This window comes from Rhinopithecus bieti, unplaced genomic scaffold (genome assembly GCF_001698545.2).
Source record: "Rhinopithecus bieti isolate Rb0 unplaced genomic scaffold, ASM169854v2 scaffold_56806, whole genome shotgun sequence".
NCBI lineage: Eukaryota > Metazoa > Chordata > Mammalia > Primates > Cercopithecidae > Rhinopithecus > Rhinopithecus bieti.
Window position 1 is genome coordinate 1104406 of NW_016823424.1, and position 11699 is coordinate 1116104.

At 52.8% G+C, this 11699-nt stretch overlaps 1 protein-coding gene across 2 annotated transcripts; it reads left to right on the forward strand.

Annotated features, from left to right (window-relative positions):
* The first annotated feature begins 1421 nt into the window (after positions 1 to 1421).
* On the forward strand, positions 1422 to 8927 carry LOC108521565 (keratin, type II cuticular Hb5). 2 transcript variants are annotated; one of them, XM_017861440.1, is made up of 9 exons: positions 1422 to 1961; positions 3777 to 3985; positions 4578 to 4638; positions 4782 to 4877; positions 5532 to 5696; positions 5988 to 6113; positions 6499 to 6719; positions 7470 to 7501; positions 7922 to 8927. In XM_017861440.1, exons 1-9 carry the CDS (start codon positions 1542 to 1544, stop codon positions 8113 to 8115), a joined length of 1524 nt encoding a protein of 507 aa, XP_017716929.1. In that variant the 5' UTR covers positions 1422 to 1541; the 3' UTR covers positions 8116 to 8927. The 2 variants fall into 2 exon arrangements, with proteins under 2 accessions (XP_017716929.1, XP_017716930.1); XM_017861441.1 differs by lacking the exons at positions 1422 to 1961; positions 3777 to 3985; positions 4578 to 4638 and adding an exon at positions 4524 to 4557 and having other exon boundaries at positions 4762 to 4877; positions 7922 to 8115.
* Positions 8928 to 11699: the final 2772 nt, after the last annotated feature.

Here is an 11699-nt window from a genome sequence, read left to right on the forward strand (position 1 = left end):
ATGTTCTAGGGTCAGCTGGTGAGACCACCTGCTCTTCCCCCACCAGCTGCCAAGGTCTCTCTACCCTGCCCTGAAGAACAATGTGGAGTGTGGAGGTGAAGTGGGAATCGATCAGCCTGATCCTGGATGAAGGTCCTGGGTGAGGTCAGCTGGCTGTGGAGATTAGAGCAGATGCAAGACAGAGTACAGGGCATTTCATGAAGGACTTATGGGAACAGCAGCACAATGGCAGTGTCTGGTTATGGAAGGCTTCCTGGAGGAGGAGTCACCCTCTGAGGAAGCTCAACGGCTCTTCTTCCTTAAGTTCCTAACACTTGGGTGTCTGGCTAACCTCCCCGGGGGAAGATCCACATCCCCAAGGTTTGTACTCCATAAACATTAAAAGAATAGCACTCATTATCCTAATAAGTGGCCCAAGGACACGCAGGGAAGCAGAAACTAGAAGGATGGGGCTCCCAGAACCCCCAGGAGCCAGAAATCATAGCAACCTTAGACAAGAGTAAACCACCATCCCACTTCCAGCTTTGTGCAATGCAGTCTCTAAACATTCCTCTAGGGATGACAATTCAAGGGCTGGCCAACAGAAGGAATACCTCCTGTAACTGGTGGTCTGGGAAGCGAGACTCACATGACCCGTTTTTTCTTAAAGAGCAAAGGAAAGGTGCCCACAGCAAACTTATAGCTCCCAGGTTATCCCAAAGTTGAGTTCCCCAATCCTTTCGACCAAATGGAAGAAAGTGGCTAGAGGGAGTCTCCCCATAATCCGCAAGTGGCCATTCTTGTGGCCACTGAGAGTTGTGTGGTTTGCACTTTTGCTGGGTGAGAAATGAAAGCTCTCGACCAGCGCCTTCTGGGCTGGAATCCAGAAGGTTCCAAGAGATCATCTGCCCCAGACCTCTATCCTGACGCGGGCATAGTCAAACCGACTGCTCTGGTCCTGAACCACATTCCAAGCAATGCTGCCTAGAAGAGGGGGGATTCACCTGACCGATTGGCCCCTGAAATGCAATTATTTACTTGAGAATGTGTCCTCTGTGGAACCAGACAGATGGATGCAATGATCCGCCAAGTCTCACCTAACCCAGGACCCTCCAACCTCTCCCTTGAGACAATGGCCCCGGCCTGTATCCCAAACCCAGCCACCCCCAGGCTGTTGTGGAGTTCAAATCCGTCTCCAAGTGTGGGTTGAGGCCATCTCACAGAGAGACTGTGAGAAAAATAATTACTTAATGTATGTAAACGAGCTTTGAAGATGAAAAGTGCAAACGCAGTCTCCTTAATAACATCTTCAAGACTTCACGGAGCCCCAGAGTCGCTGCTGAGCTCACCTTTAAGATGAGTCCGTGGGGAGTTGCTGGCAAACTTCCCAAGCTCATAAACAACATAAAATGGCTTTTCACTTCTTTTATGCAGCCAACCCCAGCTCTCCCCACCAATAAAAGGACCAGGGAGGATCAGAGAGACCAGAAGGATCCTGAGCCTCGCACTCTGCCGCCTGCATCGCCTTCCGCTGCTTCTCAGACTCTGCTCAGCCTCACACGATGTCGTGCCGCTCCTACAGGATCAGCTCAGGATGCGGGGTCACCAGGAACTTCAGCTCCTGCTCAGCTGTGGCCCCTAAAACTGGCAACCGCTGCTGCATCAGCGCCGCCCCCTACCGAGGGGTGTCCTGCTACCGGGGGCTGACCGGCTTCGGCAGCCGCAGCCTCTGCAACCTGGGCTCTTGCGGGCCCCGGATAGCTGTGGGTGGCTTCCGCGCCGGCTCCTGCGGACGCAGCTTTGGCTACCGCTCCGGGGGCGTGTGCGGGCCCAGCCCCCCATGCATCACCACCGTGTCTGTCAACGAGAGCCTCCTCACGCCCCTCAACCTGGAGATTGACCCCAACGCGCAGTGTGTGAAGCAGGAGGAGAAGGAGCAGATCAAGTCCCTTAACAGCAGGTTCGCAGCCTTCATCGACAAGGTGGGTGAGGCCTGAGACGGTCCAGAGAAGCCTCCAGCCCTGCCCTCCCTTGGCGAGGTCCCAGTCCGCTGAGGAGACAGGATGGCTGCCGGTTTGAGGCAGCAGAGGGAATAACGTGCAGACCCATACAGGTGGAAGGGTCAGTTTCCATCACTTAACTCCCGCAGTATTTAATGAGGTTCAGGTGTGGTCTAGAAATTGAGCCTGTGATCCAAAGTGTGTGTATGTGTGTGTGTGCATGTGTGTGCGTGCGTGTGTGTGTGTAGCGGTGTGTGTGCATGTATGTGTGTGTGTGGTGTGTGTATATGTGTGAGTGTGGGTACATGTGTGAGCATATGTGTGTGTCTGCATGTGAGTGTGTATATGTGTTTGAGTGTGTTTCTTGAGCCAAGATGACATCGGACTATCAGAACTGTGTCTGAAAAACCAGACTGGGCAGCAGATGCTGGAAGAGTGGGAGATAACGGGGAGACCAAAAGGCCTTGTGCTCCTAGCCAGGCAGCCAGTGAAGGGGCTGAGGTAATGCCCAGAGCCATGCTGCCTCCCCCAAGTCCTTGCTGCATCACTCAGCATGTGAGACCCCAGACAGGTTACTCTGCTGGATAACAGGACCTGCCTTATCCACCTGTGAGGATTAATGAGTCCATACATGAAACATAATGGCAAATAGCACTCAATACATGTTAGCTGCTATTATCATTATTTTCCAAGGACAGTGGTAGGTGAGGAGGTGTGACAGCCAACCCAGGCCTGGCAGCCCTTTCACGAGAGAGAGCCGAAATGCAGACAGGGAGGTGGCCAGGCTGGCAGGAGGAGGCCCCCTAATGCACCCAGAGTGTGGGGAACTCTGCATAGCTGTGAGTCTGCCTCTCAAGAAAGTTTTGTAGGGAGAGACTGGGAGCCTCCTTCACAGGCTCCTCCTGTGTCCACAGGCCTCTAGCAGAGCAGAAGGACCAGCTTTGGGGGTCTAGGATCAGGGTTTGGGGGCAGATGCAGTGACCTTCCCGTTTTCACTCTTTCTTTAGTAATCTGAGTCTATCTTCACAGTGATGGTTTGGGGTGGGTATCAGCATCTCCACTTATCAGACAGCAACTTGGAGCTGAGTGGGTGTATATGAGCAGCTCAGACGTGCCGTAGGGGCAGGCAGAACATGCCTATCTCATGGTAAGACTATCGCTTACCATGAACTGGGCATTTCATAACTTGGAGTCTCAATTTCCCCATGTGCAACATGGGTTAAGTAATATCTACATCCCACAGGGCTGTGATAATTGGATAGAATTGTTAGGTGATATAGACATAGACACAGATATTAGACATGGATAGGTATATCTTAGCACAGGCCTTGGCACTAAGTAATAAATATTTAATAAGTGTTTGTTGCATATATGAGCAAGTGAAGGACAACTGGTAATTATAATAATAGTTAAATACACTGAGCATTTACTACATGTCAGGGACTGTTCTAAGCACTTGATATGCATTAACTTGTTCAATCTTCACACCAGTGCTAAGACAGGCACTATTCGCTCCATTTTAGAAAGGAGAAAACTGAGCCCCAGGAGGTTAAACAACTTGCCCTTTAAAGTATCAAAACTGGGACTTGAAACAGACCTTTGGCTTTGAGTCAGGTTGCTTTCCCTCACACCCACAACTGCCTCCCTGGGGGCCTGGGAATGGGCCCCTGGAGCCGCAGACACTCAGCTTTATGGCTCAGCCCATTCAGCCAGCATCCGAGGGCAGAGAGAGCTGTGGGAAACCAGGCGCCTTCCGCTAGACTCCCTCTGACCCTCTTCTCTCCACCTGAATGGCAGGTGCGCTTCCTGGAGCAGCAGAACAAGCTGCTGGAGACCAAGTGGCAGTTCTACCAGAACCAGCGCTGCTGCGAGAGCAACCTGGAGCCACTGTTCAGTGGCTACATTGAGACTCTGCGGCGGGAGGCCGAGTGTGTGGAGGCCGACAGCGGGAGGCTGGCCTCAGAACTCAACCACGTGCAGGAGGTGCTGGAGGGCTTCAAGAAGAAGTGAGTGCAGCAAGCTGGGGGGACTCAGGGGAAACTCAGAGAGAACGCTGGGAGGCTCTGCCCATAGCCCTCTTGCCACAGATTCTTTCAGATTCCTCTAGCAGGCTGCCTGGAACCCAGAGCAGATATCCAGTGGGGCCTAGATGTCTTCAGATTCCTGGGATTCACCTCTAAGACTCCACCCCTGTGAGCTTAGAGCTACTTCTGGGGAATGAAGAGAGGAAATCCAGTGGAATTCTGACACACTGTATGTCCCTGCCCTTCTCTGCTTACCTTTATGGCATGGGCTTTGTGATCTCCCTGCCAATGGAACCAGCTCTCTTGGCACCTAGGATGCACAGATGATTTTAGACTTGGGGGAAGGAATGTGCATTCCTAACCCCATCTCAGAGGCAGAAGCACTGCAGTGGAATGAAGCCAGGCTGGGACAAGGGCTAGCCCATGAATAATACAGAGAATAGATCCTGGAGGGGCCAAGACAACATCTGGAGGGGATTAACCCCTTTTCAATCCCCTGAAGAACTTGCCCAGGAGTGGGATGGTATTCAAGGTCCAATTTCTCAGCTCCAGGCCTCTCTCTCTCCCACACCAGGTATGAAGAGGAGGTGGCCCTGAGAGCCACGGCAGAGAATGAGTTTGTGGTTCTAAAGAAGGTGAGGGGCTGGTCATGGGGCAAAGAGGAGGGGGGCCCATCAGTGCAAACTCCAGCGAGGGGCAGTGTCACCATACTGACCAAAGGCACCTTCCTTTGGTTTCCTCTCACATGCATGTCCCCTCCTCTTTGTCCCACTGCCAGGACGTTGACTGCGCCTACCTGCGGAAATCAGACCTGGAGGCCAATGTGGAGGCCCTGGTGGAGGAGTCTAGCTTCCTGAGGCGCCTCTATGAAGAGGTAAGGGGGCACCTGCCACCCAGCCAGGGAAGGTGGAGAGGTGTTTTGGAGACAGGGGAGCAGTGAGGCCAGGGTGCATGTGTGTGCCTATGTTTGCCAATGTGCAACGTAAGTGTGAAAAGAGCTTGCACATATGTGCCGCGGCCCACAATACAGAGGCCATGTCCAAGTTCATGTGTGTGAGGAGCATGGGGTGTACATGTTCTTGGGCTGCTCTGTGTCTGTGACCTCTGGGTGTTGGTGTGCTGCCTGTGTGGGTGCCAGTCTAGAGATGGGCACCAAGTGTGCATGTGTGGTGGGGGTCAGGATGGCTTTGCACATAGGGCATGGTCCTCATTAATGGACTAATAACTCATCCTGGCATCCAAACCCCAACTTCCCTGCTGGGTGACTTTGGATCAGACCTTTTTCACCCTCTGGGCCTCAGTTTTCCCACTTTTAAGGCAGACACTGTTCCCAGATGGCCTCTACAGCCCCTTTCAGCTTTGTTGTTTGTAAGGAGCCTGTGCATGAGTGAAGGTGGTAGGAGCAGAAGTCATGTAACCTTCATGACCAGTGCCTGGTCTAGGGAGTGGACATTGCCCCCTGGGGAGGATCACATGACCCAGACAGATCAGGTACCAGAAGCAAATGCACTGGCTGTTGGCCCCACAGGAGATCCGTGTTCTCCAAGCCCACATCTCAGACACCTCGGTCATAGTCAAGATGGACAACAGCCGAGACCTGAACATGGACTGCATCGTCGCTGAGATCAAGGCTCAGTATGACGATGTTGCCAGCCGCAGCCGGGCCGAGGCTGAGTCCTGGTACCGTAGCAAGGTGAGTGGCACAGGACACCTGCCTGCTAAGCATGGCAGTGGGAGGGATGTGAGGCATCTATTAGAAGGGATGTGATTAGAGGGATGTGAGGCACCTATTCTCTTGCCTGGGGATTCTGATCCATGAGGACAGTACGCGAAAGTCCAATAGTTCTCAGGTTAGGGTGGCCAGGCAGGACTGCCATGTGTGGTTGCACAGGCTGAGCACTGTACAACCTGCACAATCATCCGTGGTGCCCTGAATGAATGGGAGGTCCCACCCTGAGCCTCATGAGCATCTCTACTTCCCCAGTGTGAGGAGATGAAGGCCACGGTGATCAGGCATGGGGAGACCCTGCGCCGCACCAAGGAGGAGATCAACGAGCTGAACCGCATGATCCAGAGGTTGACGGCCGAGATTGAGAATGCCAAGTGCCAGGTGGGGTCTGTGGAGGATTCAAATATCCAGCACGGGCAGGCTGCAGCACCTGGCCCTTAATCAGGCCTCACATCGTGCCCATGAGGAAGCAGGGACCCAGAAGGAGGGCAAGGGCTCTATCATATCTCACAGCACTCAGGCCATGTCACTAACTTCCAAAAGGAGGATCCAGCCACTTCCTTGGCCACCCTGTGACTGCCATCAAGGAGAGATGGTGAAAAGCCCACCCATCTCCTCCCTTGTGTTCACAGCCCCATTAACTACCTGGCCATAGGCCAACCTTCTCTCCAGGACCCTCCTCTCCCTGCCCTAGCTCCATCAGCTTGGGCGAGCCAAGCTGTGCCTTCTCTCTCTCATCCTGGCCCTCATATCTCCACCCTGATAGCGTGCCAAGCTGGAGGCTGCTGTGGCCGAGGCAGAGCAGCAGGGTGAGGCGGCCCTCAGTGATGCCCGCTGCAAGCTGGCTGAGCTGGAGGGTGCCCTGCAGAAGGCCAAGCAGGACATGGCCTGCCTGCTCAAGGAGTACCAGGAAGTGATGAACTCCAAGCTGGGCCTGGACATCGAGATCGCCACCTACAGGCGCCTGCTGGAGGGCGAGGAACACAGGTGGGGCTAAGAGGACTTTGTGGGATTTCAGATGTGGAGGCTGTGGTCCTCCAGGAGTGAGTTTCCTTGAGCTGAGTGTGAGCTACAACTCTGGCCATGGCTAGTACAATAGCTCCAATAATAATAATGATAACTGAATGCTTCTGTGCTCAACCTGTGCTAAGTGTTTATTTTATAATCTTCACAATCCAATAAGATAGGTATGGTTTTTCCCATGTAAAGATAAAGAAGTAGGCTCAGAATTCAATGCCTTTATCACGGCTGCACAGTTAATAAGCAGAAGAGCTGGTACCTGCACCCAAGTCTCATGCCTCCCAAATCCGTCCTTGTTGAATAGCTTCCTACTGAAGCTGCTGCGTGGCCTGCCACATAGTCCTGTGTGTTATGATGATGATGCACTTCTATATGCATTTAGCTCTTCATTAACCACAAAGTCCTTTCATACCCTGCTGTATCTGATTCAACTCTCCTTCCTGTGAGCTTGATTGGCACCATCCAGGCTGGTCACCATCACTCAAACTAGGGGCACTGTTCATAATCTCACCCGCTGCTGCTGAAAATCAGACAGCCTTGTCTTCATGGTTAAAACCAGCAAAGAAAGAAAGCATGTAATGCAGATTTGGGGGAGCCCTTCTTCCCTCTCAGAGGTAGACTCTGTACACAGCATAACCCTCTCTGTCCCCAAGCAACCATCAGTCTCAAGGAATCCAACTCAGTGTCTGCAACTAACAGAGTTTTCCTTCTCCCTAGGCTGTGTGAAGGTGTGGGCTCCGTGAATGTCTGTGAGTATCTGCCTGAAATTCTCCTAGAAAAATGGCTTTTTCGATGGAAAAGCTGAACTCATTGGCCTAACCCATGGAGCCTCGAGTGTTCCCCCAACTGTTTCACCCTCCCCTGGCTCCTCAGTGGGGGCCATGACAGGTGTTAGAGAAAGCAGAGCTGAGTGCTCTTCACTAGTGTTGACAGTGAGCTATAGGCCATAGACCTGTGGCCTGGAAGCTTTGCTCCCCAGGGTCCAAGGGTCCTCACTTCCTTCCTGCCACAGTCCCCTAGATGGACTGTGCATCTCAGGAATAGAGCCTGCGTTGTTGACCACCAATTCCTTGGAGAGGGAGGCAGCTCCTGCAGTGCCCTGGGGCTTGTTGTAGGGTGGGTGAGATCGCAGGGAGCTGCTCACCCCTCCATGTCTCCTCTCTCCACAGGTGTCAGCAGCTCCCGTGGCGGAGTCTCCTCTGGGGGCCTCTCCTATAGCACCACCACAGGGCGCCAGATCACTTCTGGCCCCTCAGCCATAGGGGGCAGCTTCACAGTGATGGCCCCTGACTCCTGTGCCCCCTGCCAGCCTCGCTCCTCCAGCTTCAGCTGCGGGAGTAGCCGGTCGGTCCGCTTTGCCTAGTAGAGTCATGGAGCCAGGGCTTCCTGCCAACCGCCTACATGCCTGCATCACTGCACTGAATGGCATGTGAATGTAAAATGTGTGCTTGCTTCCAGAATCTTCCGGATGTTCCTACAGAGGGAAAGACCCTCGGGCTGCTCCCCTGCATCGTCTCGTGCTAGGGAGATGCGTCCTAGTTGTCCTCCTGGCAGCGTTTACAGAGGCGTTCCCAGCCCTTCACTTAACTCCTACTTAGCTCCAAAATACCAGTAGCCAATTTGCATTATTCCCCAAGTTCTCAGGGACAAGACCAGTCCCCCAGCGTGGTGGTCAGCAGGGAAGCTCCACCTCCTGGGTGGAGGCGCCATCCTAACCATCCAGCCACAACAGGGAGAAAGTCCCTCTCCAGCAGCCCCCTCCTCCTGGCTGGGTAGAATGGTCCCCCAGCAAGCACTTGCCTGTTCATTCCCGTTCATGTTTTGCCTCTCTCTCGGACTGCCTTCCTGCTTCTGGGCTAACCTGTTCCAGCCAGGCTCCTCATGTGACCTCGCAGTCAAGAGGCCCATTATTGTGCGGCATCCTTTTGCCTACAGCCCCTGGTTAGGGAACTTTGGACAGGTCTTGCTATTCAGTGCACCTTTGTACATTTCAAAGAAGACTCCACGGCTGCTCCAGATGCCCCCTTGCTGGGTGCGGGTGGGGACTGTCCAATGCAGAGCTGGTGGGACAGAGAGTCCAGCCACTTCCTAGGTCTCCCTCTTATGACTGTCTATGGGTGCATTGCCTTCTGGGTTGTCTCAATCTGTGTTTCAATAAACGCCGCTGCGATGCAAGGATGTGTGGTCTTGTGAACAACAACTTCTCCACTCCCTTCTTGCTTCTTCTGCAGCTGACCAATCCCAGCCCCCTCCCCATGTAGTATTTCCCCAGTCACCCCCCAGAAACTCTGCTGCTTCCTGTCCACTTCCGCAGTCTGATTCCACTTGGTCGCCCTCAATCCCCTCAGGCCTGGACCACAGCCCAGCTCCCCCCGAATGGCCTCTTTCTCCCCCACCCACCCTGCGTACTCCCAGCAGCCAGAACTCCATCCCAAACTCACCGCTCTCACCTGCTCCTGCCTGGCTCAAGTCACTTCCCCACACATGTGTGTGCTTCTTATGCCAAATGCAGGCTCCCTCCATCACCTCCTTCCCCAGCTACTCCTCAGCTCTGTCTAACCCCTCCACGCAGCGCTCATCCTCCCAATCATGGACTCTACCCCAAGAAGACAAGTCTACCCTCTGAGGCAGCCCAGAGCCACTCTCTCCTACATACCCCTTGTGGACACATAGCTCATTCCACATCCCTCCTCCCATTTGCCTTTGCTCAGGGCCCTCCTCTGCTCCCCATAGCTACCACCCTTATGCCCACACCCTCCACCCCACACCCCTCCCCCATCACATAGTGTCTGGAACCCTGAGAATCTCTGGTTCTGTCTCTGTGGATCTGGGCCAGGGATGTCAATGGGTGTGTCTGGACCTGGATGAAGCTGGAAGTTCCATGAGGACAGGAAGTATCTCCTCCTGGCTCTGACCTTCCACTGAGTCCCAGGATGGAGCTCCAAGATATGCCAGGCCTGGGATGTGCTGGATGAATGCAGGCAGCTGGTGCAGCCGGAGGTAGAGACATCCAGTCCCATTAGCTGTCACTGTCATCAGGCCGGCGTCTGCCAGCCCCTCCATGCTGATCCATCCCACATCCTCTTTCCCTGCAAGGAGAAGCTAAGGCCCTATGCATGCTCACTTCAGGCCCAAAGGGCTGTAGCCCCACAGGAGGCTGCTGGCTGCTTCTGAGTGCTCAGGCTGCTGCTCTGTTTGAGGTTTGCTAGCAGACACCTGGCAGGCCTCCTCCAGGTCTCTTGCCTGCTGCCTCCTTTCTCCCAGCTCTTTGGGCCCTGAGAGCATGGTGACAATCACAATAGGCCAACTTTCAACTTAGGGAATATTATTCACCCACAGGAAATGTTAAATCCCAGGGGCTAAAACATCAGGAAATGGAAATTTGAGCCCCAATTCTGCCAAGACTGCCAGGTCTCGGCGAGTCCTTGGGCAGAAAGTGGCTTCCATGCCTTGCATGTCAGTCTGGGGTCTGTGAGATGAGTAGGTAGAGTCCTTACCAGGTCTGCTGTCTCCTGTGGTTCTGAGATGCTACAGTGAGTCTATGCTTGGGGAAAACAGCTTAATGCTCCCATGGATCTGGGCTGAGCAAAACTAAAATGCCAAATCTGATACCCAAAAAATAATGGCACCATGGATTGAAAAGTCAAACAGCCAGAACCTGGGAGATAGGAATAACTTTTTTCACACATTTCTGTGCTTTGTGTGCAAATACCATTCAACAGATTCAGCTGGCCAGAGGTGCCTTTTGCTTATAGGGAGGTAAGCCTCTGCCCCAGCCCTCCTTGCAGCCAACAGCAAAAACCCACAGCAAGCTCTTCTGGCTCAAAAGATGCTAGGGCTCCTGCAGCTCTCTCCTGATCAAAGAACTATTCCCCATGGAATGCAAAGGGTACAGTCCAAAGGTAACTAGGGATTAACATTTTATTAGAAAGAAAAAAATTCTGAAGACATCAAGTGACCTGAAATCGAGAGATCGAGGAAAAGCCAGAAGTTCAAGAGGCCCAAACAATAAAGTGGGCCATGGGAGTGATCCCAGATCTCTGTCCTGGGCTCCCTCCTCCTTAGAAACATCACAAACCAAGCTAACACCAGCATCAGAGAAAATTAGACCTGCTGTCTGTATGCAATTCTTATGTAAATATTAGTGATATCCTTGCCCACAAACACGTAAAACTTCCAGAGGATTCAAAGCATGGAAAATAATCCTTTCAAAGAAACAGATACGCTTGGGATCTGTCATCTTTTCCTTTCTCCTGAAACCACTAACACTCCTCCACCAATTCTCAACCCACTCTGCTTCAACCCATCCTCACAAACACCTATGCCCAAGAGAGTTCCTTCCCCAGCCCGTGTCTCTAACTGTTCCCTACTTCAATCTTTGGGATCTCAGAAAAATAGAATTTTGTGTTACTACTCACCTTAGCCAAGCATAGTTAGGAACACAAATTAACCACATTATCAAGAAAATTACCAAGTGTGTTCTGTGTAGACACGGACATGACCATGTGGGAATTCATGTCCCCTTGTCTGGGTTATTCACACCCCTGCCTCTCTCTGGGAACATAAGCATTAGGAGGTGACTGTACTAAGTGCTTTGCTCATTGAAGATTAGAGCAAAAATGACATGGGCACTAAGCACCACTCTCCTTGGGTGTAGGGATGTGCCAGGCAGAACAAGCAATGGGAGAGGCTTAGTTCACACAGCCTCAGGCCTCCTTCCTGCCTCCCCCAATCCCCAACCTGTGTATGCCTGGAAATCCCTGCTCATTTCCGATTTGTTCAAAAACCGGGGGCTCCCTCATGTTGGCAAGAGAGCAGCCAGGGAGTGAAGTGAGGCGGGGAAGGACAGCACTCAGGATAAGCTTACGCATTAAAAATGAAGAAAATACCCAAGGCACTCAGATAATAGTCCGTCCACCACCATCAAAAAGGAAACACAGACCCTTC

Bases quoted from the DNA above. Each gene is read 5' to 3' on its own strand.
- LOC108521565 (XM_017861440.1), top strand. From the start codon at position 1,542: ATGTCGTGCCGCTCCTACAGGATCAGCTCAGGATGCGGGGTCACCAGG. The intron at 4,878-5,531 runs GTAAGGGGGCAC...TTGGCCCCACAG, and splicing joins TGAGGCGCCTCTATGAAGAG to GAGATCCGTGTTCTCCAAGC. The intron at 5,697-5,987 runs GTGAGTGGCACA...CTACTTCCCCAG, and splicing joins AGTCCTGGTACCGTAGCAAG to TGTGAGGAGATGAAGGCCAC.